The sequence below is a fragment of the Eleutherodactylus coqui genome, chromosome 9, assembly GCF_035609145.1.
Source record: "Eleutherodactylus coqui strain aEleCoq1 chromosome 9, aEleCoq1.hap1, whole genome shotgun sequence".
NCBI classification, from domain to species: domain Eukaryota; kingdom Metazoa; phylum Chordata; class Amphibia; order Anura; family Eleutherodactylidae; genus Eleutherodactylus; species Eleutherodactylus coqui.
The window spans coordinates 10,040,662-10,066,272 of record NC_089845.1 but is presented as its reverse complement, the minus strand read 5'-3'; the positions used below and the strand labels follow the sequence as shown (position 1 = coordinate 10,066,272).

The 25,611-nt window shown below is 46.2% G+C and overlaps 1 protein-coding gene across 3 annotated transcripts in view; it reads left to right on the top strand.

Moving 5' to 3' along the window:
• Positions 1–25,611, top strand: part of MOCOS (molybdenum cofactor sulfurase) — a 397,435-nt gene that overhangs the window by 329,691 nt on the left and 42,133 nt on the right. For 2 of the 3 annotated variants that reach the window (XM_066579117.1, XM_066579115.1), the window contains 2 exons: positions 9,690–9,794; positions 16,995–18,991. In XM_066579117.1, the coding sequence (XP_066435214.1) occupies positions 9,690–9,794; positions 16,995–17,102 (213 nt within the window). In that variant the 3' untranslated portion in view covers positions 17,103–18,991. Of the gene's footprint in view, positions 1–9,689; positions 9,795–16,994; positions 18,992–25,611 lie in introns of those variants that run through there. The other variant, XM_066579116.1, reaches the window with a different exon arrangement.

Genomic DNA, 25,611 nt, shown 5'->3' with positions numbered 1-25,611 from the left:
GGGGCTCCCGATTGCGGTGGTTTTGTTGGGACCCGGTGGGCTCTTTCCACTACAAAGTGCGCAGAGAAGGTCTCGTCACTTAGCAAAGACTTCAGCCATGTTTCGGCGAATGTTTCTGGGTGGGAGCCTTCGGACTTCTCGGGCAGGCCAATTATCCGTAGATTGTTACGGCGTGACCTGTTTTCTAGGTCATCCGTCTTGGATTGGCAATATTCTGCTACTCACGTGGCTTTTTTAACTGCCGCAGAGAGCGGGCGTAAGGAGTCTTCTGCGTTGGAGATGCGATCCTCCATTTCCCGCATTCTACCTCTCATGTTCTGCAAGTCTTGTCTCAGGAGCGAGACGTCAGACTTTATCTCTGCTATTTTATTAGTGAGAGAGGACTTGCAGGTATTGATTGCTTCGAGGAGCTGTCGCATAGTCGGTTCCAGCGGCTGCCCGCTCTCGTCTTCGGGCTCCCTCATCTGGGTGGGTCGTACTGGCCGCAGTGTATGATCTGGGGTCTTAGAGTGGGCAAACTCTTTTAGCTTTTCTGCTGCTGAGCCACTTTTGGCTCGTGTGCTCATGGTGAAAGACGTGGATTGGTATAGTGGTTTATGGAAGTAAGTGGCCCTTCCTCTTCTCCGTCCCGAGATTTTAGGTTTCAGTGGGTTAATGCGTCTCTTACAGAACTTAGATGTTATCAGCAAGAGTCTTTGTAGTTATGCAGTTAGTGGTTGTTAGAGGGTAGGAATCTTTTCCCGCTTAGCGTAGTGTGGTATATAAAGTATCAAGAGATATTGATTATAGTAAAGTCTAGAGGGCAGTTCCGGTGGTTTTGGCGTGGTTTTGCAACACTTAAATGTTAACGGTTACACAGTCCTTGTAATTTGCACTTATATTGGTTGTTAAGGAGCGGAAGTTTCTGCCTTTTCCCGTTCAGTGTATAACGAGTATGAGAGAAGTGACTTATGGCGGGTGTCTTATGGTAAAGTCGACAGTTTTGGTGCGGCTTTGCAGGATTTAGATGTGATTAGCTATCCAGTCCTTACAGTTATGTGGTTGCCGTAGTTGTTAGAGGGTGAAGGTCCCGCGTCCGGGGCCGCAATTGTATAGGATTTAGTCGAGTCTATGCCCAGTTGTAAAAGAAAAATTAGAAAGTGGCGCTGGCTCCTTGCCACGACACTGTTCGCCACGGGCAGAGGATCGGGCGGACGGGGGTTTTGAGCGTAAGTAGTCCGTTCCTCGCGCCCTCCCTCAGGTGTTGTTATGTAGTAATGACAATAGCTGAGGATGTTTTGTTCCCCCCAGGCGGGGTAGTAGGGGTCTATTGTTGTAGATTATATGCCTGGTGTATATTCCCGGAGGGATCAATGTCTCTTGATGAGTGCGTTGTCTCTCTGCTGGTTACTTACAGTTCAGTTGCCGGCTCCGCAGGACCGGGTTCGGGAAAGAGAGTATTGCGGTGCGAGGTTTCGGGGGCCGCCAGGTGTCGCGAGCTGGGCCGCAGGTAGCTGGTCAGCGGAGTGATGGTCAGGCCGGCCTCGGTTCCGGTTGGGTCCGTGGCCGTCTATCCGGTAGCCGTACCGGCCAGAAGAACTCCCAGCTCGCCGATTTGCAGGTGAGGCGGCCGCTGAGGCTTAGATCAGGGCTTTTGTGCGACGTCCAGCCCCACTAGGGGACCGTGGTGGGATGTTGCAGGACGGTCTACCAGGCTGTGTTACCCGCACAGCCCCTGCACGGGGAGAAGAGAACCGGAGGCTGCGAGCCAGGTAGCCCCCCCCCGTCCGGGAGGGGGTTAATCTCTCGCCGGCTGTAGAGTCTTCAGTCGCTCGGGGTCGAACGTTGGAGCGAGCCGCGGACCCGGCCGGGGTCCCAGCAACAGGCGCCGCTTCTCCTAGGATCGCGGGGCGGGCTCCCCAGCCCGGAGGGATGGCTCCCGCGCGGTCCGCGCGTCGGCACAGGCAGGCGGCAGCGGAGGTCTCGGGGCAGCGGGGCGGCCGGAGCGGCTTGCGAGCCGCGGCTCTCCCCTCCGTCCCAGCGCAGCAGTTCCTTCCTCCTCCGGGGGGGGGGGGGGGGTTGAGCCGCTCCGTCCCGGGGTCCGGGATCCAGCCGGTGGTGATCGGGGGGGGGGGGGAGGGTCGGCTCGAGCGGGGTGACCGGGTCCCAGGGAAGGCTCACCGGGCAGGTCTCAGCCAGCAGAAGCGGGCTCACAGGTCCTTACCCGGCTCTGTGGACAGGAGGCTTGGGAGGTCAGCGTCGGAGGGAGCGCGGGAAAACAGGCAATGGCGCCGCTCCTCTTCTTCCCCGGCCCGCGGCTCCGTTAAGGGCACAGGAGACTCCAATCTCCTCCAGACGCGGTTTCAACGTCCCCTCAGGATTTAGGAGGTCCTGGATAATGTCTGGGGTCTCAGGATGTGACTCTGGCCAGGATTATATCAGGATTTTAGGCTTTCCCTTAGGGAGCTCTCCTCACGTGCGACTGCTCATGTCGGTCGCTGGCCACGCCCCCCCATATAATGTTTTTTTATTATGTAATTTCGTTTTACTTGTGTATGTATTATGTTTTTTGCTATATGTCCCCCATGACGTCATATAAGACCACTGAGGGACATTCACATGTTTTTTTGTTTTTTTTTATTTGACATTTTTCCACTGTAGCTGGGGCATCCATAGGAGCCCCAGTTACAGGGGAAAACATACCCTGTAGTGACAGTAGTCACAGGCAGAGCTGGCCAGGGTCTAGTAGGATCCTGTAGCTCTGCTATAGCAGGAAATCCCAATGGTCACGTGATCCCTGGGCTCCTGTAGTGGAAGTTACTCTTCCACTTTCACTTCTTAGTACACAGCCCTCAGCACTTGTATTACCTCTGAGATCGGGACAACCTGGAAAATAGAATAGAATATCAGCAGATACTTTTGTAGATGTTTTCTTTTTATCATTTTACATTCCCTTGATGCATCCTCATATTATGTCTGCACTGTCATCCTATATGGGCCATACCCGCTTCTAACAAATAAATTAACTGTTTACCTACCTGAGTTTAAACAACATTTTTTTGTTTTAAAAAAATCACCTGCTGGTTTCACTGCCCTTTATTATAATTTGTAGTGTGAACATACTTTACTCTGCAGGAACACTAAAGTTAAAAATTAAGATAGAACATTTGTTGTTTGGTATCAACAGATTATAGCTGGTCATGGGGGCTCACAGCAGTTGGGCAACCCGCAGTCAGCTTATCATCTGGGAAGACCTTCCTAACTAAAAAAAGGAAATTTTCAAGTGAACTATATTCCACACTTTAGAATGAAAAATGCAAAAAATAAAATTCAAATACTTCATTTTTGAATTCAGGTTGTTGAAAATTCTTTTATGTCATTTACCAAATAATAAATATATTATAAACCCATTTTCTTTCCTGTTCCCCATAAATACATCAGAAGATATTACCATACTCCAACCAACACTCTATCAGGGATATCTAGAAGCAATAAGAGAGATACTGTACCATATGACAGCACAGAGTGTAGAGTCACACAGCCACAAGGGTTCACTGATAAGCTTAATTAGAACACACTCTTTCCCCCTTTTCAAATTTTAGCGGAAAAAATGTATCTGAATTTGGAACTACGGAAATATTTTAATTGTGAGGGTTTCATTAATTTAAATGTGGAAAGGCTGTAATAGGGAAAAATAATCCACAAAAATCTATCCACATTGGAAATGTGATATTCCTTAAGCAAATTCATTATTAATCTGATTCTCTTTGCAGCGCCTCTTCTGATTTGTCAAGCACGGAAATTTCTTTATCCCCCCAGCTTTTCCTGATACTGTTATTCTCACCCATCTTTTCCTGACAGCCCAAGATTCTAACCCTTTCCTTTGCTGAATAGAGAGCTGACCCATTATGTACCTTTTACATCATCTAGCTCCACCCCTTTGATTCTGGCCAGTTGTCTGCTTCTTCATGCTTTAATTTGAAATTTGCCATCTCCACATTCACATCACAGACAAGTCTTTAATCACTTTCTTATATCTTTCCTATTCAACTTTATTTTTGCCTTTTGCACACACACTAAAACCATTTAATTCATTTCCTCAATTTTCTTTTCCAACATCTTACATCCACAGTCTATCCATATAACATGTCTTCTCTTCCTACTACTGCAGTATCTCCTTATATGCTGATACTGCATTAAATTACATCTTTTACTTGGCAATGACAGTCTTACAGTATACATTACACAAACAGCTCTGTTATTGTGCACGCAATCAAAATACTGCATAGTTCTCAAACCACAATCAATTCAAAACCTGCAATTCATCCAACATGATGCACATGGTGTTATTCTCTGCAAGCAAGCAGTTGTTTCATTTTCACAGCGACACTCACCTTTTCCTGCGCTGTGACACCTTGAGCTCCAGCTTCTGCACATAACATGACTCTTGTTTTTTTTTTTTTATGAAGAAACATAATAGCTATTTCAGCACTGCTACATACTACAAGTGTTGCAAAAGACATTAGAAAGCAGACAATCTCTCTCTCTCTCTCTCTCTCTCTCTCTCTCTCTCGTCAGATACAATATTTCAAATACATTAATATTTTCCAAATTTTCCAAATTCAATCATCTACATTGTTAAATAGTCACAATTGTCCATAAATTTACAATATAGTAACTACATATTAGACATTAGAAGTTCACTGTCTTATCCAGAATGTCAGTAAGAGGTTGAAGAAGGAGGAGAAGGGGGATACCTACGCACTCCAAAGCAGCATATAGTTTATAACATGGCTTCAGTACTTACATCAGTATTTCCCAACTCTGGTCCTCAAGGCACCCCAACAGGTCATGTTTTCAGGATTTCCTCAGTCTTGCACAGGTTATTCTTGTGAATGCCTCAGACATTGCTGCAGGTGTTCTTACTAAAGGATATCCAGAAAACATGACCTGTTGGGGTGCCTTGAGGACCGGAGTTGGGAAACACAGACTTACATAGTCAACTTTTTCACATAGCAATTTGCCACTGAAGCATTCACTCACAATCTCATCTCAGGGCAATAAAATCACGTAGTTTATAGCACTATAACACTCACCTCAATTGCCCAGACAGCATTCAAGTATTTACTTAGAGTTTCCAAACTCTACCCAAAAGCATACTGCTCTGTCTGCTGGTTCTTTGCAAGGATCAAAACATGACTGGTGTGCCCTCCATCCTCTAGCACAGATGGTCAATCACAGCCTCAGGGAAAAACAAATACTTTGTAAGAAATCTTACTGCTTGTAGAGCGCTCTTTCTGCTTTGTCCCCGGGGGATTGAAAGTCAATTAATTCTTCTCTGGGTCCGGAGTCGATCCAGTGCCCCACGTTGGGCGGCAAAATGTTAAAGCGAAAAACAATATTTGCTATACAATATACTTTTGGGGGTCCAAATTCAAAGTTAGAGGTAAGCTGAGCTCAGGAGATTAACATTAAACCACACAGCATCAGATGTGATCCAAAGTAATCTGTTTATTGATTGACAGACAGCAGCTTTTATAGAGGAACATGATCTAATTACAATAATTTAAATCTATAATGAATTTATTACCATTGGTCAAAGAAACATAAATATGCATGATAGGCAATTTAACATCTAAATTGCTGAAAGGAAAGCAGTGCAGACTAAGTAGAATCCTACATGATTAACTTCTCCGAACACATAAGTACTCTAATTATAAACAATAATTGTTTAAAGAGAGACAGGAGAACCGGGCGCAATGACCCGAGACATTCAATCTAGGGCCTTGGAATGTTCTAATCATCAAGGTCCCTTCTTATTCTTCAATACATTTTAGCAAATCTTGTTAAAGGAAAAGTACAAAATAATTGACACAAAATGGCTCCTTGCTCACAAAATGCCTACATAGGATAGAACATGGATTCATATTCATCTCACTAACAACACTGCTGTAGGAGATGTGTGAATGTTACATATATGGAAGTCCAGATCCTTGATCTGAATCAGCAGCTTGTAACACTGAGATACATTGAGAACATGGAAAGGAGTTTGCTGCTCACTGGGGCTTGGATGGAGGCACTGAGGTGTAGGATGCTGAGGCAGCAAACTGAATGATAACTAGAAAGTGAGGCAGAGGGTAGAGTGCCAGGAAGGCTAGTTCTAGACTGGCACACCACAACAAGTTTGCAAAGCTGGTGGATAAAGAGAATGTCAGTTCAGGATTAGCACTGCTGCAGCACGACATGCTCGCTAACTGCCAGGGGAATGTCTGCTTCAGTAAGAGGGGGATAGGAGTACAGGGCGGCTAGACGGGTCCTGGTAGTGTGAACTCAGTTAATAGGGGGCAGACAGGAAAATATGTCACAAAGACCGAGATTGTTGAATAGTGTGTTGTCTTCCTGACCTAAGTTTTAAACAATGCAGATCAGGTGACAGATTATGGGGAGGGGCTGGTAAGGATGCAGCGGTCATTGTACACATTGGAACCAGTCTTCTTGGAAAGGAAAAAAGGTCCTCCGCTCTATATGCAGCTAGAAACATGAAAAGAATAAAACAGATATATGGGCATTAATGTCTTCACTTTGGCGCATGTACTCTGTTGCTCAATCAGTAGACTGGCACTTAAAGCGACCCTCCCGGCTTGGAGAAACACAGATGTGTGCACCGTTTCTTTGACTACATGATGCATACCATATATTAGTATTCGTCAGTAGTCTGAGGGTGGCTTCACATGAGCGTGTTTTTGCACGTACATAGGTGCACACCCATGTACGTGCAAAAACACGCGTGAATGCAGGTCCGTGCAGTGTTTTTAATGGAGCCGCGGCTGCTGCTGGCGGCTCCATTGAAAACAATGGTCTTTCGGCACCCCTGAATTCTTTTTAAGGGAAGGGCTTTACATATAAGCCCTTCTCTGAAAAAAAAAATTTCAGTGTAAAAAAAAAAATATATATATATATATATATATTTGTGGCAAGGGGGTACTCCTGCCTGCGGGATCGCTGACTTCTTGACCGGAATGGCCACCCTGGAGGCAATATATTGTGGCAAGGGGGTACTCTTGCCTGCGGGATCGCTGACTTCTTGACCGGAATGGCCACCCTGGAGGCACTGCTGAGAGATGTTCTATACATTGTGGCAAGGGGGTACTCTTGCCTGCGGGATCGCTGACTTCTTGACCGGAATGGCCACCACACGTGCAGAGACACTTCATACAACGTGGTTTCTCTTTAAGACTGGCGCCCGCCAGCATTTATTCACAGCATAAACAAATAGCGGAAAACAGAGTCCCAATATGCATTCCTTCATATTATAAAGTCCATAAGTCCATATCAGCACACCCCACCCGGGTGTTGAGGTTAGGGGCGTCACCCTGTCAACCTCTAGCCTTTTCAGGCCACCAGCCTGCAGCACCTCACTCTGCTGCGCTGGTTCTCACTCTGCCTCTCCTTGGTGGGAACTGGCCTTTTATCTTGTTCCTGCTCCACCCCTTGGTTAACCCTCGCAATAGAAGACCTGTCTATGGCGCTCTAAAGGCCCCCCTGTGTACTGCACTACTACAATACATATATATATATACTTAGCTCTCCATTGCTGCCGTGACCCCCGCGGGGATGAGGAACACATCTGACGGCATTCATTCGGCAGGAGTTGCCTGTGATTGGCTGAGCATGTCAGCCAATATCAGACGGCTCTTTCAGCAGACGGGGATTTTAAATCCACACCTGCTAAAAGATCAGCACTAGAGATACGGGGACAGCAGGAGAAGACGCGGCTGAGCCCTGGCAGCCGAAGGGAGGTAAGTATGTTTTTTTTGTTTTTTTTATAGTACTTTTACTTAATTTTCAGGGAAGGGCTTATATTTAAAGCCCTTCCCTGAAATCAATTAGCAGCAGGATCCCCTACTGCAGCTGACATGTGTGACATCTGCTGTAGAGAAATGAAGAATTCCTCTGCTGCATCTGCCACAGATGTGGCAGATGTAGCAGCAAGGAATTCTTTTAACTAGTGGGCGTGAAGGAAACATCTGCCGCATGCGGCAGATGTGTTCTTCATGCCCGCTGGGGTCACGGCAGTATTTTTTTTTTTACACTAAAATTTTTCTTTTTTAGAGAAGGGCTTATACGTAAAGCTCTCCCCTGAAAAAGAATGCAGGGAGCCGGCAGACCATTGTTTTCAATAGAGCCGCCAGCAGCAGCCACGGCTCCATTGAAAACAATGCGTGCATTCCCAATGGTGCACACATGTCCTTACTTTGCAGGCAGACGCCTGTAAAGCATGGACATGTGAACACACCATAGGGAATGCATTGTTGCAAACACAAGCGTGTTTTTGTGTGTGCGTATACACGCACAAAAACATGCTTGTGTGAAGCCACCCTACGACAGTACATGTTAATGCGACTGGTCAGTGCTGCTCATGTGGGCAACACTGGTTAATCAAAGCAGGTGTAAAGTGTCATAGACTAATGATGCATACTAGTGCACAGTGTGCATCAGGTAGTCAGAGGACCATGTGCAGCCACCTTTGTTTCTCCAGGCCCGAAGGGTTGCTTTAATGTTCTGGCTTGTTCCTGTGTGGTAGAGCCATTGCCTTATTAGACTTGAATAACACTCAAGCCTTACATTGGTAATCCTATGTTGCTTGTTAGGAGATTTTATATGAACAATGTTTGCATAGTGCTCTCTACAATATCATGTCCTCTGTATTGTCCACTTGGTCAATCTGTGCTACAATGCCCATATGTGAATATAAATAAGAATACAGAGACGGGATATACATTCAGGTAATAAAATGTAGGAAAAATATAGACAAAAAATGAATAAAAAATAAAAGTAAATACATGAAAAAATGAATTTTTGTGGCAACAAAACAGGTAGCAAAATGGTAGATACATTTTAGCGCGATCAATGGTTTTTAAGTTTCAAACATGGGCATGGTTAGGCAGAGTCTAATATTTAGACACTAGCGATGAGCGAGCATACTTGATAAGGCAAACTACTCAAGCGCGTAGTGCCTTATACGAGTACCTGCCCGCTCGTCTATAAAGATTCGGCTGCCGGCGCGGGTGACGAGTGAGTTGTGACAGGGAGCGGGGGGGAGAGAGGGAAAGAGAGATCTCCCCTCCGTTCCTCCCCGCTCTCCCCTGCCGCTTCCCACCGGCACCCGAATCTTTAGAGACTAGCGGGCAGGTACTGGAATAAGGCACTACTCGCTCGAGTAGTTTGCCTTATCGAGTATGCTCGCTCATCTCTATTAGACACATTTAACGAAGTTCAAATTTAGATTTTAACATGTTTGGTGCAATTTATACCGGTGCCTAAATAGATAAATCCTTGGTGCAAACTGAGACCAGAGAACACAAAAAGGGAGCCACACATGGAGCTTAGAATAACTAAAATAGATAAACTTTATTACAAAACAGAATCATATTTAAAAACATATATAGTAGGAGAAAAAGAGTATCTGGATAACAGGAACAGGACTTCAACAAGTTCATTCCTGATATAAGTAGGATAGCAATATATACAATAGAGGATCTACTAAGTCATATATAACACAAGCCAGACAAGCAAACTGAGACCATCAACCCCGTAAGACGTGCCAAAATAATAAATCACTGCAAATGCAAAGCATCGAGGTACAAAATAGGCACGTTAACAATAAATAAAGACAGACATAATAAATCTGCCCCAATTCTTCATTTTAGGTTTCAGGAAAATGTACACGATGCCAAATAATCTGTATTAATCAGACAACTGGAGAAAAGAAGAAAGAGATATTTCAAACCCTCTCGTCCAACAGAGAAGGAAAGGTTAGTACAACTTCTAAGCCAACTTTGCCTTCACACTGTATGTGGTGCCCTATTTATTGGTTGACTGTACTGTTTGGTGTTGCATCATTAATTTTTACTAAACCTTTTTTAACCTTGAGAACTGATGAAGTAGCTAAAGGTGGCATTAGAGGTTAGATAGAAATAGTTAGAATAATAGGTTCATGTTGATTAAACATCCCGTACAAGCTACCTTTTGCAGCCTTCCAAAAGCCCATAAGGCCTTATCCCATTTAGCAGATAGAATCCATAGAATGATAGAGTTGAAAGGGACCTCCAGGGTCACCGGATTCAACCCCCTGCTCAATGTTGGATCACTAAACCATCCCAGCTATTTCCTGGTATAGAAGTCAGGCTTACAGGCCTGTAATTTCCTGGGTCCACCTTCTTCCCTTTTTTGAATTTAGGGACATTTGCCCCTTTGCAATCTTCTCAGACTTCTGTTCTCCATGAATTTTTCAAAGATTTCGGGGAGTGGTTCAGCAATTACATCTGCTGCTTCCTTTAGTATCCTCAATGTAATTCATCTGGATCTCGAGACTTAAATTCAAGTTAGCTAAGTGTTCCCTCACCAACTCTCTGCTTATAGATAGCCTGGAAGATAAGTTGATGTTGCAAAATAGGAATTTAAAAGTTGGTATATAAAATTAGAATACTTGGTCTTGGCAAGAATGTATGTTAGTGGATGAGTAACTGGCTCAATAATAGAATGTAGAGGATGGTTACTAATGGTACATACTCTGATTGGGTCACTGATACTAGTGGGGTACCACAGGGGGCAGTATTGGGCCCTATTCTTTCTAATATATTTATTACTGTCTCTTGTTACTGACACAGTAAATAGATGACGGTAGAGATCTCTATTGTCTCCTGATATATTATACATAGTTATTAGGTCACCCCTCAGCCATCTTTTTTCCAAACCAAATAACCCCAATTATAATAAACTCTCTAGTATTGTAGTCCGCCCATTCCATTTATTAATTTAGTTGCCCACCTTTGTACCCGCTCAAGCTCTGATATGTTTTTTTGTAAGTACCGGTGCCCAAAACTGTCCACATATTTCATGTGTGGTCTGACCAGTGATCTGTAAAGAGGACGAATAATGCTTTCATCATGTGCCCCTAGACCTCTTCTGATGCACCCGATGATCCTATTTGCCTTGGCAGCAGCTGCCTGACACTGGTTGCTCCAGTTAAGCTAACAGTTATAAACCCCCAAGTCCTTCTCCATGTCAGTGTTGCCAGTGGTTTCCCATTTAGTGTGTAATGGTGACATGTATTTTCTCTGCCCATGTGCAGAATCTTACATTTATCAATGCTGCACCTCATTTGCCACTTTTCTGCCCAAGCCCCCAACTTACCCAGATACCCTTTCAATCGTATTTACCACACTTTGCAGCACACTACGATCCCTTTGCTTTAATTTTGGTGTATGATGTTGGTATCATTGGATGCGCTGGAATGAGTGAAGCATTGCTACGCTACGCACCATTAATTGCCCGTGCTAATCACCTGGGTGTCCATATAATGCCTGCAGTAATGCCCTTGCCACTCACATGCTCGGCTGCTCAACCCCTCCCCCCCCCACCCCTTTTTGCTGGTCACCTCGTAGCTGTGACTTTTCATGGACAGCATGGAGCAGAGCGCTGAGGGGGGGGGGGGCGCCTGCTGCACTGGCTCCATGACTCGCTGCACCACAGACATGCATGCCAGTCACATGCACGCCCAACCACCAGGATGCCCATATAATGCCTGCAATAATGCCCCTGCCACTCACCTGCTTGGCTGCTGTCCCTTCCCCGCTGGTCACTTCGCAGCTGTGACTCTTCACGGACAGCAGGGAGCAGAGCACTGGGGGAGGGGGGGCTGCTGCATGGACTTCATGACTCACTGCTCCACTGCCCTGCACGCCGGTCACATGGACACTTCCTAGCTAGCGGTCCAGGACATCCATTGTCCGCATTGGAGCTCCTCTGGCTTTCTTTCTACCTCTCTCTCTTTCTAGAGAGAGAGGCGGAAAGAGAGAGCAATAGAGAGACAAACACAGAGAGAGAGAGCAATAGAGACAGACAGTGATAGAGAGAATGATAGAGAGACTGATAGAGTGATAGAGAGACAGAGGTGATAGAGAAACAGAAAGAGAGTAATAGTGAGAACAATAGAGAGACAGAGAGAGAGAGGCAGACAGAGAAACAAAGAGAGACAAAGTGACACTCTGAATAATCCCCTAAGCAAGCAGATTTAGAAGTTCACAACAACCTTTTTTCCAAACATTTTATGTTCACGGAGCGAAAATTGGGTCAATCTATTTTTGTTAACGAGGGTGTAGAGGAATTGTACAGTAACTGGCTCTGCTTTCTATCGCTGACCAGTTACTTTCCCACTTACACACATTCTCGCCCAGACCAAGAATTCTCATCTTATACATCACCCTTTTATGTGGCACAGTATCAAATACTTTGGAAAAGTCCAGATATACAAGATCCAGTGACTCCCCGGTCCAGTCTAGAATTTACCTCCTCATAGAATCTGATCAGGGTGGTTTGATAGGAAGGACACCTCATAAACCCATGCTGATAGGGGTTATACAGCTAATTTCATTGAGGTGCTCCAGGATGGCATCTCTTAGAAACCCTTCAAACCATTTACCCACAATAGAAGTTAAACTTACTAGCCTGTAGTGTCCAGGTTGGACCTTTTCAGCCAATTTAGGACCTGGGCTTCCAAACGTGCCCTAGGCTCACATTTCATACAGAGGTATACACCCATGAATGGTTGTTCAAGGACTGTATACATGGCACAGGATGCACCGTTGACAGCATTGTCAATTATGGATCACATTCTAAATGGGGATGGTACAGATAAAAATGTAAGGTTTTTTTTATAAGGGAAAAATACCAGAAATACATATAAGTGACTCCCCTGTAAAGTACCTCGAGTCTAAAGTCATCCAATTTTAAGTCACACACACTTAAAACAACCACACATAATAAACCACACATTGTAAACTCACACATTTGCTTTAAGTAGTTCTCAGCAGCAATAACCCCTCTAATAAATCTGCTGTTTGGAATGCTGTAGTTTTTATTATTACCATTTTTGGTAATTTGGTGCATACATCTTTTAAGTTATATTTTATTCGTGACTTTTCTGTCCGCTGTCCATGGGAGTAGTAGTTATGTGCTGCCCCCCAGGTGCTCCTCGCCTGTTTCTGGATCACTCTGCCGCCCGTGACCCAAGCCAACAGACGCAGACCGCAGCAACCCTGGCTCACGCCTTAAACGCGCTTCATCCGGCGGTGCGCTAGAAGTGCTGAACGGCTGTGGAGGAAGTCGCAAACATCTGCAGACTTTCTCCACTACAAATTCCTGCTCAGAACCTACAACCTCGCCCTCCACCACGCCAAACAAGTCTACTTCACCTCTCTCGTCTCCTCACTATCGCACAACCCTAAACGACTCTTTGATACTTTTTACTCCCTTCTCAGCCCTAAACCGCAGCCCCTGGTGACGGATATCAGTGCTGTAGAGTTGGCTGCTTACTTCAGAAAGAAAATTGAGGACATCTGTCAGGAAATAACTTCCCAATCCCAGAGTAGCCCTGACCCTAGTCTTGTCAGCACTGCATCTAGCTCCTGCTCACTGTCTGTACTCAGACCAGCGACAGACGAAGAAGTCTCCAAACTGCTCTTCTCTGCTCGCCCCACCACCTGCACTAGTGACCCTCTCCCCTCACACCTCCACCTCTACGCTGATGACACTCGGCTATACACCTCTTCCCGTTACATCTCTGCACCTTTCCTCCAAAACATCACCGACTGTCTGTCCACTGTCTCTAACAATATTTCCTCTCTCTACCTGTGAAAGGATATAATGGGGACGGCGCATTAGGGTACTGACAAAAGGCAACGTGAAGTGATTGTCGAGGGAGACTATTCAATCCACATGCGATCCACTCAGTGGAGAGCTGCAGTGGTGAACAAAAATACCCCCCCCCCATTAAGAATTCGTGGGGGTCGCACAATGAATGTAAAGAATAGTCCTACTGCTCTCCAAGCAAAGAGGAAAAGGATTGTACTCACTCAGGAGAGGGGAGAAAGAGCCCTGTGTATACCGGGTAAATAACTCCTCCCTCTCTTGATCCAGGAAGGCCTTGTATATTGGTACTGTAGGTCCTACGTCCTAGGCCAGGTCCATCAAGGTCCACAGCCACTTCATAAGGTCAAAACTCAATTTATTGAAAAGCGACAAAGAGACTCTCCACCAAGAGAGTCAATACACATACAACGCGTTTCGGCTGAACAAACCTTTATCAAGTATACAGTACATGCATAATGTACAGCATATATAACAATCTGATGCACATACCCTCCAATGAATTCCATGTGGTATGCGGGGCCATTGCTCTGACGTGTATGGGGCGGGAACAAAGATCACATGACTGTTGTCACATGATTGATGTCCCTGCCCAAAGGGCACGTGTATCCATATGGCGTGTGGCGCCATTGCTATGACGCGGAAGGGGCGGGGCCAAAGGTCACATGACAGACGGCACATGATCAGCATCCCGGCCTGAAGGCACGTATATCTATTCGGCACTCAGCGCCATTACTTTGATGTCGATGAGGCGGGGCAAGGTCACATGACTGATGTCACATAATCGGCATCCCGGTCCGGAGGCACGTATATCAAGGAGTCCACTGTAGAGATGTGGACTACTAAAGATGGAATGCAAACGTGCGTGTCACTGGATGTCATGTAACTCCACTCGTTCCTAATTAAATTTATTGTTAAAAAACAAAAGGCCCACAAACTAGCAATAATGGATAAAAACGTTCAATGCATAATCGATACGGGCAGTAAAAGGATTCAAAAGAATTACTCCTATTAGATATATGTATAGCGAAAAAATACTTATATTGCATATATCAGAAAACTACATAGTCAATTAAATAGGTTCAAATAGGCTCCTATGGGAGCCAATGACAGCGGCCGGAGAAGGGAGGTGGGAGGGAGTTTAGCAGTGTGACTCCTAAACTCCCCCTTCTCTCCTCCTCCCCTCCGGCTGTTTGCAATGGGAGGGGACTGGTGCTGAGCTAAGCTCTGCCGCCTTCTATTGCTGGCTGGGGACACGGGGCAGGGTGGGGTGGGAGCTTAGCTCTGCCCCTCCTCTCCAATTGCAAACAGCCGGAGGGGAGGAGAGAGGAGGTGAGCCGGCGAGGGGGAGGGAAGGGGGAGACAGCTTAGCAGAGCAAACCTAAGCTGTCTCTTCCCGGCCAACAGCTTTGCGGCCTCGGCACACATGCGCCAGGCCTGGGCCATCTGAATGGGCACACAAACCTTAGATTTGTGCGCCCGTTCATGCGTTTTTTGACGCCAGTGGGCGCACGTAGAAACGCCTACGGCTGTGTGAAAGAAACCTAAGGAATATATTGCGAATAATAAATGTTTCTTTTTTAAGCAAAATTATTTTGGTGAGGGGGACATTATTTAGCCACTGTAATTAAAGCTCAAGATGGTCCATCCCACGTAACTGAGCTGAGACCGGCTGATGGTAGTGAAAGATGCTGACGTCTTAGAGATGTTTCATTCTCATTTTCAAGGTCTTTAATTTGGAGGTTAATTTTTGATGAAGTCCATAATTATGTGGCTCAAGTGGAATTACCAAACTTGTCTAAGGAGCAGAGGCTATTGTTTGATAGGCCTTTAAGGGTGAATTTACACGAACAAGTGCGACTTGCATCGCCTAGGACACAGACAATCGAGAAAGAAAAAAAACATGCTGCAATTTTTTAATCTCTTAGCATCGCTGCTAACGAAAAATTACCCATGTGATTAGACCCTTTGAAAGAAATTGGTTCTATTTTCATGCAAGTCTTGTGCGCCATGCAATTACAACAACCTAGCTGTTGTGTCAGTTTGGGCTTGCGTGGGCATTAGGTCTTCTTTGACTCTGATGGGTGTGTCAGCTGTTGTACACCCAGGGGACAATCAAGGAGAGTTTTTAGTTCCCTCCTGGCCGGGTTCTGTGCTGCTCAATTTTAGTGCAGTCTCCTTCTGCTATCGAGGGAGGACATCTCTGGATATGGTTTCCGCGGCTCTTCAGATAAATTCAGAGATTTATTACTGAGATTTATTCTTTGAGGTTTTGTTTACTCTTGGTGGTTTTTCCTTTGTCATTTCCTTTGTTAGTGAGTGGCACAGACACAGGGGTGGATGCATCCTTTTAAGGGCGGGCCATCCACGAGTAGACAGGGGTTGACACCCTGTAGCTCCCCTTAGGAAAGCTTTCCTTCATTTTTTTCCCATACTGCAAGGGTTTCCTGGTAGAGCGGTGTGAACATTGCCAGAGAGTTTATATCTTGGTTTGCAGCTATTGCACGCATGCAGCAGATGCGCTACTAGCTAATTCTAACTAAGGATTAACGAAACTCTAATGTGCACAGAAAACTCTAATGCAGCGCCACGCGGCCTTGAGGTACAGCATGGATGACGTAGATTAAAAGCTGCAGACAAGAAAGCTGGTCTTGTCCGACCACTGGACCAGTCTGCATGCTTCACATACAGCGCAGGGAGATCTTTGGAAGACGATCACTCTGGTTTATTAACATGGCAAGCAATAGGACTGTGTAGAGCAGCGCGGTACACACATTGCAGCGCTCCACTGCTAGGCTGGGTTCACACAGGGCGGATTTGCCGCAGTTTTGCCGCAGCAGATCCGCCCGCGGCCACTAATCTCGGGATTAGCCAGCCATGTGGATGAGATTTCTCAGAAATCTCGTCCACACGGGACGGCTAATCTGCTGCGGTAAATGCGGTTGAGGCCGCGGCCGCCGCAGCCGCGGTTTCCAAAGATTGAGCAGGTCTGTTTACCTTTCCTTTTTTGTTTATGTACGTCGCGGCCCCGCTCTCCTCTATTGGAGCGCTGGCCGCAACGGAAAAGCATGCGGCCAAGCCGCTTCAAAGCCGTCGCGGCTTAAACCGCGGCAGTTCTCCCGGCGGACATCTCGCGGTTGTTGCTGCGGCCAAACCGCGAGATTTCCGAGGGGAATCCGCCTTGTGTGAACCCTGCCCTACACAGTGCAATAATCTGCTGACCGATCCCTTTAAATGAATCTGCTCCATTATGTGTTTCTTACAGATGCTGTTATAATCTGCAGTATTTCACTGTTACTTTTCAGGTTACTTTTGGAATGTACCTTCTGAATTCATCATGTTCCTCATATCCATCTTTGCTGACAGTCGGCTCAGAGATCTATTACACAACTGCGGAGACGAAGGAAGATTGATAGAAATAATGAAGAAATATTGAAGAATGAATAATGTGTAGTTGAAACCAAAGGTGGCGAAAAGATGCCTTTAAGTTAATTAGGAACGTATGCTTTGCGTTTAGTCGGCCTCTTTGTTTTCTTTTTGTTGATCTTTATTGGGAATGTGAATGTAAAGAAAGCCAACTTCTCGATTCTGAATATATTTATCACACCGAATAGTGTATAGGTTCAGGCAGGCCAACCCCATGGGGACACCTCCATAGAGGAGCCTGAATGTCACCCAGCTGTACCTGGAGAAATAGGTTTGGTTTGTTTTTTAAAAAAAATTTGGTGGTTGGTTTTCAGAGAAGAAAAATAACTCTTACTATGAATACTACTTCCTGTCAGATATAGGAACGTTTAACTCTATTAAAGGGGTTGTCCCGCATCTAGCTATTGTGCTGCAGCAAACAGATATCTCCGTACATTACGCAGTGGGTTGGCACTCCAGACGGAGCCCCACTGTGTACTGTATGGAGCCAGCTACCTCCTGCACCAAAGCAGCCAGAAGTTGGTCAGCCCCTTTAAGATAACATTCTGTGTCTGCCATAGTTTTTGTCCTTAGAGTAGCTTTTCAATAGCTAGTGGTGTGCAAAGATCGGATAACAATAGCCTTCCAATGGTTTGATGTAAGATAAGTGTTGTGGAAATTTATCAGTCAAGTTAAACTCGGATACCATTGTATCTGCTATTTTCTCTCTATGTACACTTTGGTTGACCCAGCAGAGTGAGAGGAGGGGGTGACTCAATTAGAATATCACGCATCCTCTATCTATGATACTTCTTACATTAAATTGTACCGTGTTACCCAGAAAATAGGCCCTACCCCGATAGTAAGACCTATTGGGTTTTCGGGGAAGGCTTGAAATATAAGGCCTCCCCGGAAAATAGGAACTAGCTGAAGTGCCCCCCAAAAAACAAAAAAAAAATCAATACTCACCAGGTCGGCGGTGTCCCGATGGTCTCCGACGGCGCTGCGCTAAACTGCGTCCTCCTTAGCTCACAGCTGAGCTTCTGCTGGTGACAGGGCTTTGAATACCCCGCCACAAGCGAAGCGAGCACTGTGATTGGCTTATTGAGTGCCAGCAGTCAATCACAGCTGGTGCTCGATGAGCCAATCACAGCCATTCATCCTTCCTGACTCCAAACTGATCGCAATCAGAAAAATCCCCGGATCACCGACCCTTCTGAGTAATCAGTAGTACAACATGTAATATTGTAACACTCAAGAAAGGCATCCAGGCCCCTCTTGAACTCTTTTATCGAGTTTGCCGCCACCACGTTGTCATAGACTCCTAGAATGGTAGGATTGGAAGGCACCTTCAGGGTCATCGGATCCAACCCCCTGCTCAGTGCAGGATTCACTAAATCATCCCAGACAGATGTCTGTCCGCCTCTGAAGACTTCCATTGAAGGAGAACTCCCCACCTCTCGTGCTAACCTGTTCCACTCATTGATCCCCCTCACTGTCTAATATCTAATCTGTGTCTCCTCCCTTTCAGTTTCATCCCATTGCTTCTAGTCTTTGCTTGTACAGATGAGAATAGGGCTGATCCCTCTGCACTGTGACCGCCCTTCAGATATTTGTAGACTGCTATTAAGTCTCCTCTCAAGTCTCCTCTCAGCCTTCTCTTCTGCTAAACATTCCCAGATCCTGTAACCGCTCCTTATAAGACATGGAAAGAGAAAGAGGTAACAGCAGCACTCCAAATTGAAAACCACCACTGGTGCAAGGCGTCTCTATGCAAAGCCTGGATCCGGGACCCGACTCCAAAGGTCCACCATAAAGTGCAGATGAGAAAATAGAAGTTATCCAGGCAGCATCCGTTAAAAGATTGCTTCTTTATTCAGTGCATAACATCACAGGTGAGGCAAGCAGCAGCTACGTATCGACCCTATACATGGCTATACGATACGTAGCTGCTGCTTGCCTCACCTGTGATGTTATGCACTGAATAAAGAAGCAATCTTTTAACGGATGCTGCCTGGATAACTTCTATTTCCTCATAGGACATGATTTGCAGACCGCTCACCATCTTGGTAACTCTTCTCTGAACTTGCTCCAGTTTGTCTATGTCTTGTATAAAGTGGGGTGCCCAGAACAGAACCCAGTATTCCAGATGAGGTCTGACTAAGGAAAAGTAGAGGGGGATAATGACCTCCCGTGATCTAGACTCTATGCTTCTCTTAATACATCCTAGAATTGTGTTTGCAGTTCCATAGTCCCACTGCTCTTACAGTAAAGAACCCTCTTCTATGTCGCTTCTAGATGTAGATGATGCTCCCTTGTTACAGTCACAGTCATGGTTACAAATACATCATGGGCGAGGTCTCTATGTTGTGCCCAGATATATTATATACATAGCTATTAGAGCGCCCCCTTGTTACAGTCCTGGGAATAACACATGATGGGAGAGAGCTTGGTACTGACCCTTATTATATCTATACATAGTTATTAGAGCGCCCCCTTGTTACAGTCTTAGGTATAATAGATAATGGGAGAGATCTCTGTACTGACCCCTGATATATCTATAGATAGTTATTAGAGCGCCCCCTTGTTACAGTCCTGTTTATAATAGATGATGGGAAAGATCTCTGTACTGACCCCTGATATATCTATACATAGTTATTAGAGCGCCCCCTTGTTACAGTCCTGGGTATAATAGATGATGGGAGAGATCTCTGTACTGACCTCTGATATATCTATACATAGTTATTAGACCAGCCCCTTGTTACAGTCCTGGGTGTAATAGATGATGGGAGAGATCTCTGTACTGACCCCTCATATTTCTATACATAGTTATTAGAGCGCCCCCTTGTTACAGTATTGTGTATAATATATAATGGGGGAGATCTCTCTAACTCTATTTTATTAGAAAAATGAAAAACATAACAAAACAAGCCTTTTGGACTAAGCCAAGAAAACAACAGAAATGTCCAAGACAACAGAAACAGGTTTGCTTCAAACTGTATCCATCGGACCTCCAGTATGCCCCCACTTCAGACTTCCTTGTAAGCCAGATCTTTACTGGTTAGAGACCTTTTGTTCGGACTCCAGGTGTTCCTCAGGTATTTACCGTCCGTCCGGAAACAGAATAGAAAAGGATGCAATTACTAACGAGGTCATACCCCACCAAGACCGATGCTGCACAAAGATGTGTTACAGAAATTGTAGCAGAAGCCACGGCAGAAGCTGCACCGACCCATCTCTCTTACACCGTGAATATATACATCATTATTCATTTGTGATAATTATGCTCTCCATAATACAGTTTACCTTACGCAATATATACACACACACACGTTTTGGTTTTTTTTCCCCCTCTTCTTTTCTCCCCCATGTGGCCTAAATATAAACCTAAAAACAAAACCATAACTCAAAAAGAAAACATAACCCAAATACCCGCCTACAGAAATAATGGACAGAAATATAACCTTTTTTTTTTTTAATATACAGTACATATATTTATACACATAAATTTATTTTTTTTAATTTAAATTTTAAATTATTTTTTTTTTTATTATACTTTCTTCTTCTTAGTTTATACTAATACGACACCTTATACCCTACATACCACACACCTTATACCATTAAGAAGCTCAAGTTCAGTGCTTACAAGCCCTCTTTTCTTCCTCTATTTACTAAAACAAAAAGCTATCAAGTGAATAGAATAAAATTAGCCCATCACCGGGAAAGGAGACCCCAGGCTAGGGCACTCCAAAAGAAAGACCCCTCCATAGGCGAGAGGCCCTGAGTGCACCCAACCTGTTGAACTCCAAAGAACGCACCTTCACCAGGTCACCGAGGATGTCCCTACACACCACATCCACAGGGAGGATTTTTTGACGCGTCAAAGCTAAACACCGCGCATGCCACGTGTAGTACCTGACCACTAGACTAACTAGATATAATGTGCACCTGTCCCGTCCACCTAGATCTCTGAATGCCCCATAGGCCCACTCAGGATAGGAAAGGACAGCCAGCCTAGGCCAACCAATGGAAGCACCTACCCTTCTGTAGACCTCTGTATTAAAGGGACACTGAAGTAAGAAATGCTCCATAGTTTCCACTACAGAGCCACACTCCTCCCGGGGACAGTCCCTCTCCTCCACCTTTCTGTACTTCAAGTTATCCCTCACATACAACTTACCATGGAAGGAGCGCCAGGCCAAATCCCAAAACTTCAATGGGACCCTTACTGAATTTAACAAAACTAACCCTACCTCTAGGTCCTGACCTGGGCAGTCCCTGAGGGCCAGTGGATTTTGGAAGCGGGTGACCAGAACCCTATTGTCAAGGAACCTCCTTGACAGAGTCCTAATCTCCTCAGCTCCCAAGCCCCAGCGACGGATAACCCTCAGAACCGGAGCAACGTAAGCCGGGAGATGTCCATGGGTTGAACGAAAATCTTTCACACGCCCTCCTGTCTCCCATTCCTGGAAGAAAGGCTGAAACCATGCCTTAGAGCAGACTACCCACAAAGGAGCCCTTCCTGTATTCCAGAAGTTTGCTATATTGGTTTTAAGAAAGGTATTCACTAGGAATACCACGGGGTTGACCCCCTAGTCTCCTTGTGCGATATGTGACCACTCGCTTTACTAGGTTTAGTCGGTTCCCCCACAACAGCTGGAAGAACAGACTATAGACCCGTGTCCAGAGAGGCTCCGGCAAGATACATACACTGCCCAAATAGATTAACAACGGGAGCAGGAAAGTCTTGATAAGGCTAACCCTTTCTCTCAGAGACAAAGACCATCCCTTCCACTGGTCAACCTTCTGACTGGCATCTTTCAGTTTACCATCCCAATTTCTCCCTGGGTAATCACCGTGGCCAAATTGGATGCCTAAAACTTTTGCAAATTCTTGAGGCTCCGGGAGAGTGTCCGGGAGACTGAAATCAGGATCTCCTACCCCCAGCCAGAGACTTTCACACTTGTCCCAATTGACTCGGGATCCGGAAGCCTCCGAATACCTAACCACCTCCAACATCACCCATCCAGCCTCCTCCTTGGACGAGACAAAGACAGTGACATCGTCAGCGTAGGCCACCGCCCTAAGTGCAGACTCCGGCCCCTCCAGGCGCATCCCGACCCCCGCCAATGGTCCGCCACTCAACCGCCTTAAAAAGGGGTCAATTGCGAACACATATAGCAATGGGCTCAAAGGACAACCCTGGCGGACACCGGACCCCACCCCAAAGGGGTGCCCGACCCAACCATTCACCAGTGGGAAACTCTCAGCCCCTGCATACAAAACTTTAAGCCAATCAATAAACCCTATTGGTAAACCGTATCTCAGAAGGACTGACCAGAGGTACTCATGGTCAACCCTATCAAAGGCCTTGGCCTGATCCAAGGACAGCAAGAACCCTTTCCAATTACTGGCCCTACCCTGTTCCACAGCCTCCCGGACACCCAGTACAGCACTGAAAGTACTTCGGCCAGGAACAGAGCAGTGCTGGTCCCCCGAAAGTAGTTTGGGTGCAAAATGCACCAGCCTGTTAAAAATGATCTTTGCAAGAACCTTCCGGTCCGTATTGAGAAGTGCTATGGGACACCAATTCTCAATCCGAGATGGATCTTTACCCTTTGACAAAATGATCAGGGCCGACCTCCTCATTGACTCTGGCAGAGTGCCCGAGGATAGACATTCATTAAATATCTCGGTCAACAGGGGAGCCAACAGCTCCTTAAAGGTCTTATAAAATTCGGATGTTAAGCCATCCGGACCTGGCGTTTTCTTGAGCGCAAGCCCATCAAAGGCCAGTCTCCCTTCCTCTTCCGTCAAAACGTCAGGCGACGACGCCACCCCCTGCTCAGGGATGGTATCAGCCAGGAAAGCCGACATCTTGACTCGATCTAGATCCTTCCTTGCCAAAAGGTGTGAGTAGAAAGATCTGACGACCTCCAGGATCCCTGAACTGGACCTTTTCAGAGATCCTGTACTATCAACCAGACCCGTTACCAACCTACTATTCACCGACAACTTACAGTTTCTGTAGGGGTCGGGCGAGCGGAATTTCCCGAAATCCCTCTCAAAAACTAAAGATGTGTGTCTATCATACTGACATCCCTTCAGCAAGGCTTTCACCCTGGAGGCTTCCTCACGGCTGCCCCCAGTCGAGACAATTTGCTCGAGTTTCCTCCTCAAAGCTTGATATAAACGGTACTGGGTCAAACTTCTGAGGTTTGAGAGCTCACGGAAATATTTTGCAACCCGTTTCTTGAAGATCTCCCACCACTCTGACTTACTGTTACAAAGGCCTATCAGTGGAAGCTGGCTCTGCAGAAAATCCTCAAAGGACTGTCTTATTTCCTCCTCCTCCAGGAGTGCCGAATTTAACTTCCATAAACCTCTTCCCATCCGAGGGGTTTCTGAAACATTCAGAGAAAACATAATTAAACAGTGATCGGAGAATTCCACCTCCACCACCAGAATTGGTGAGGAGACAGCCTCCTCCTTTAAATAAAACCTATCTATTCTAGATCTACAACTACCTCGATAAAAAGTGAACCCCCTGTCGCCTGTGGTGTGCCGAACGTGGACATCCACCAGGCGAGCCTCACTCACTATATTATTCAAAGCGACGCTGTCGTAAGCCAACTTGTCTCTGGCACCTTCCCTATCACAGAGCCTCGAGACATTATTGAAGTCTCCGCCAAAGATCACCAGTCGACTCGTAAAAAGAAAGGGCTTGATCCTTATGAAGAGGTCCTTCCTCTCGTTCTTGCTCTGAGGACCATAAATATTTATGAGCCGAAGCTCTTGACCTCTCATAAGGACGTCCAAGACCAAGCACCTCCCCATTTCCACCTCGATTACCCGTCTGCATTCAACCGCTGCGGTTTTAAAAAGAACCGCCACCCCGCTATATGGTTCGGCCGCAAGAGACCAATAGGAGGGCCCATGCGTTCACTCTCTCTTTGCTTTATGGATACTGGCCAGGTCTGTTAGCCTGGTCTCTTGCAAAAACAAAATATCAGCTTCATTTCGGCTGAAAAAATCAAAGGCCATAAAGCGAGCCATATCAGACTTAATGCTAGCGACATTAATGGTCGCCAACGTCAATGGGGTGAGTGCCGCCATCAAGGGTGATCGAGTTGGACAGCTCTCTTCTTTACATTACCCGATTCCCCACCAGAATCCCTACCACCCCTTTTTAAACACTCCGACATATCCATTTCTACAAATATTTATATTTTTTACCTGATTGTTTATTTCTTTTTGCGAACCCCCCTCCAGATTCGGAGAGGAGCCCTCACCTTTGTCCCGTGGCACTGAGTCTCCCCTAACCCCCGGAGGAACTTGTGGCCCCCCAGGAGGGAGGGGAGCGACGTCCCCCACCGGCACTACTCTATTCCTTGGCTCCCCCTCCTCCTCCTCTAATGAGGAGGATTCAGGGTCGCCTCCTTCCAGAGTCTGAAAGCGGTTTGTTAAGATGACCAGAGGGGAGCCGGTTTGGCCCTCCTTTAGCATCTGACCTGGAGGGGGAGAAGATTTCTTTTTTCCCTTCTTTTTATTCTGTTTACCCTTCTTACGTTTTTCCTTTTGCCATTCCCTACTCTCCTCATCCAAACTGTCTTCTGGATGGGAACTTGATAGGGAACTGGACCTTTCGTCCTCCTCTCTCGCCAGTCTCCTGACCTCTTCCTCCAAATCGCTGCCCCTTATGTCCTCAGAGGTGGTCCCTGGCCCTTGGGAAACGGGGACCAGGGTCATCCTACTGGATTCCCCCCCTTCCCCTGCCTCCTTTCGGGACATCTGCTGTCTGGTCTTACTCACTCTTCCACCTTTTTCCATCACCGGACCTCCAGACCCCCTACTTCCGCCCTCCCCCTCTCCAGCTGAGGCCCCGCTGCCCTGGGGTACCCCAGTCGGATCAGGAGCAACATCAGCACGGGCACGCTGAGGACAGCGACTGAAGGGGTGTCCTAGGACACCACACAGGTTGCAGCGAATGTCTGTACACGAGGCGGCATGGTGACCCTCTCCCCCACACAATGTACACATCACTTTGGTACATGCCGCACTGAAATGTGTGGGGTCACCGCACTTGCGACAGACCTTCGGCTGCCCCTGGTAAAAGGCCAGGATCCTATCTCTTCCCAAGAAAGCAGAGGAGGGAATGTGGGTAACAGTTTCCGGACCGCCTCAATTTCACCAGGAAAGTCCAGGCTCCAGACCAGATGCCATACTCGTCATGGTTCTTTGTGGGGTTGCCCTGCACCTCCCCGTAACGAGATATCCAGGTCATGATGTCAATGAACGACAGTGACTCATTACGGGTTAAAACGGTCACTGACTTCACCGTGTCCTGGCGGGAAACGGGAATCACCTCGAAATCCCGCCAGTCGGGCCTAGTCTGAACCAGCTCATAATTCAACCAGAAAAGTTCAAGACCTTCTGACCGAACAAAGCTGATATCAAACTCCGAGGTGCCAAAAGGATGGATCAGGGCAAAGATGTCATATGCCCTGAAGCCCATAT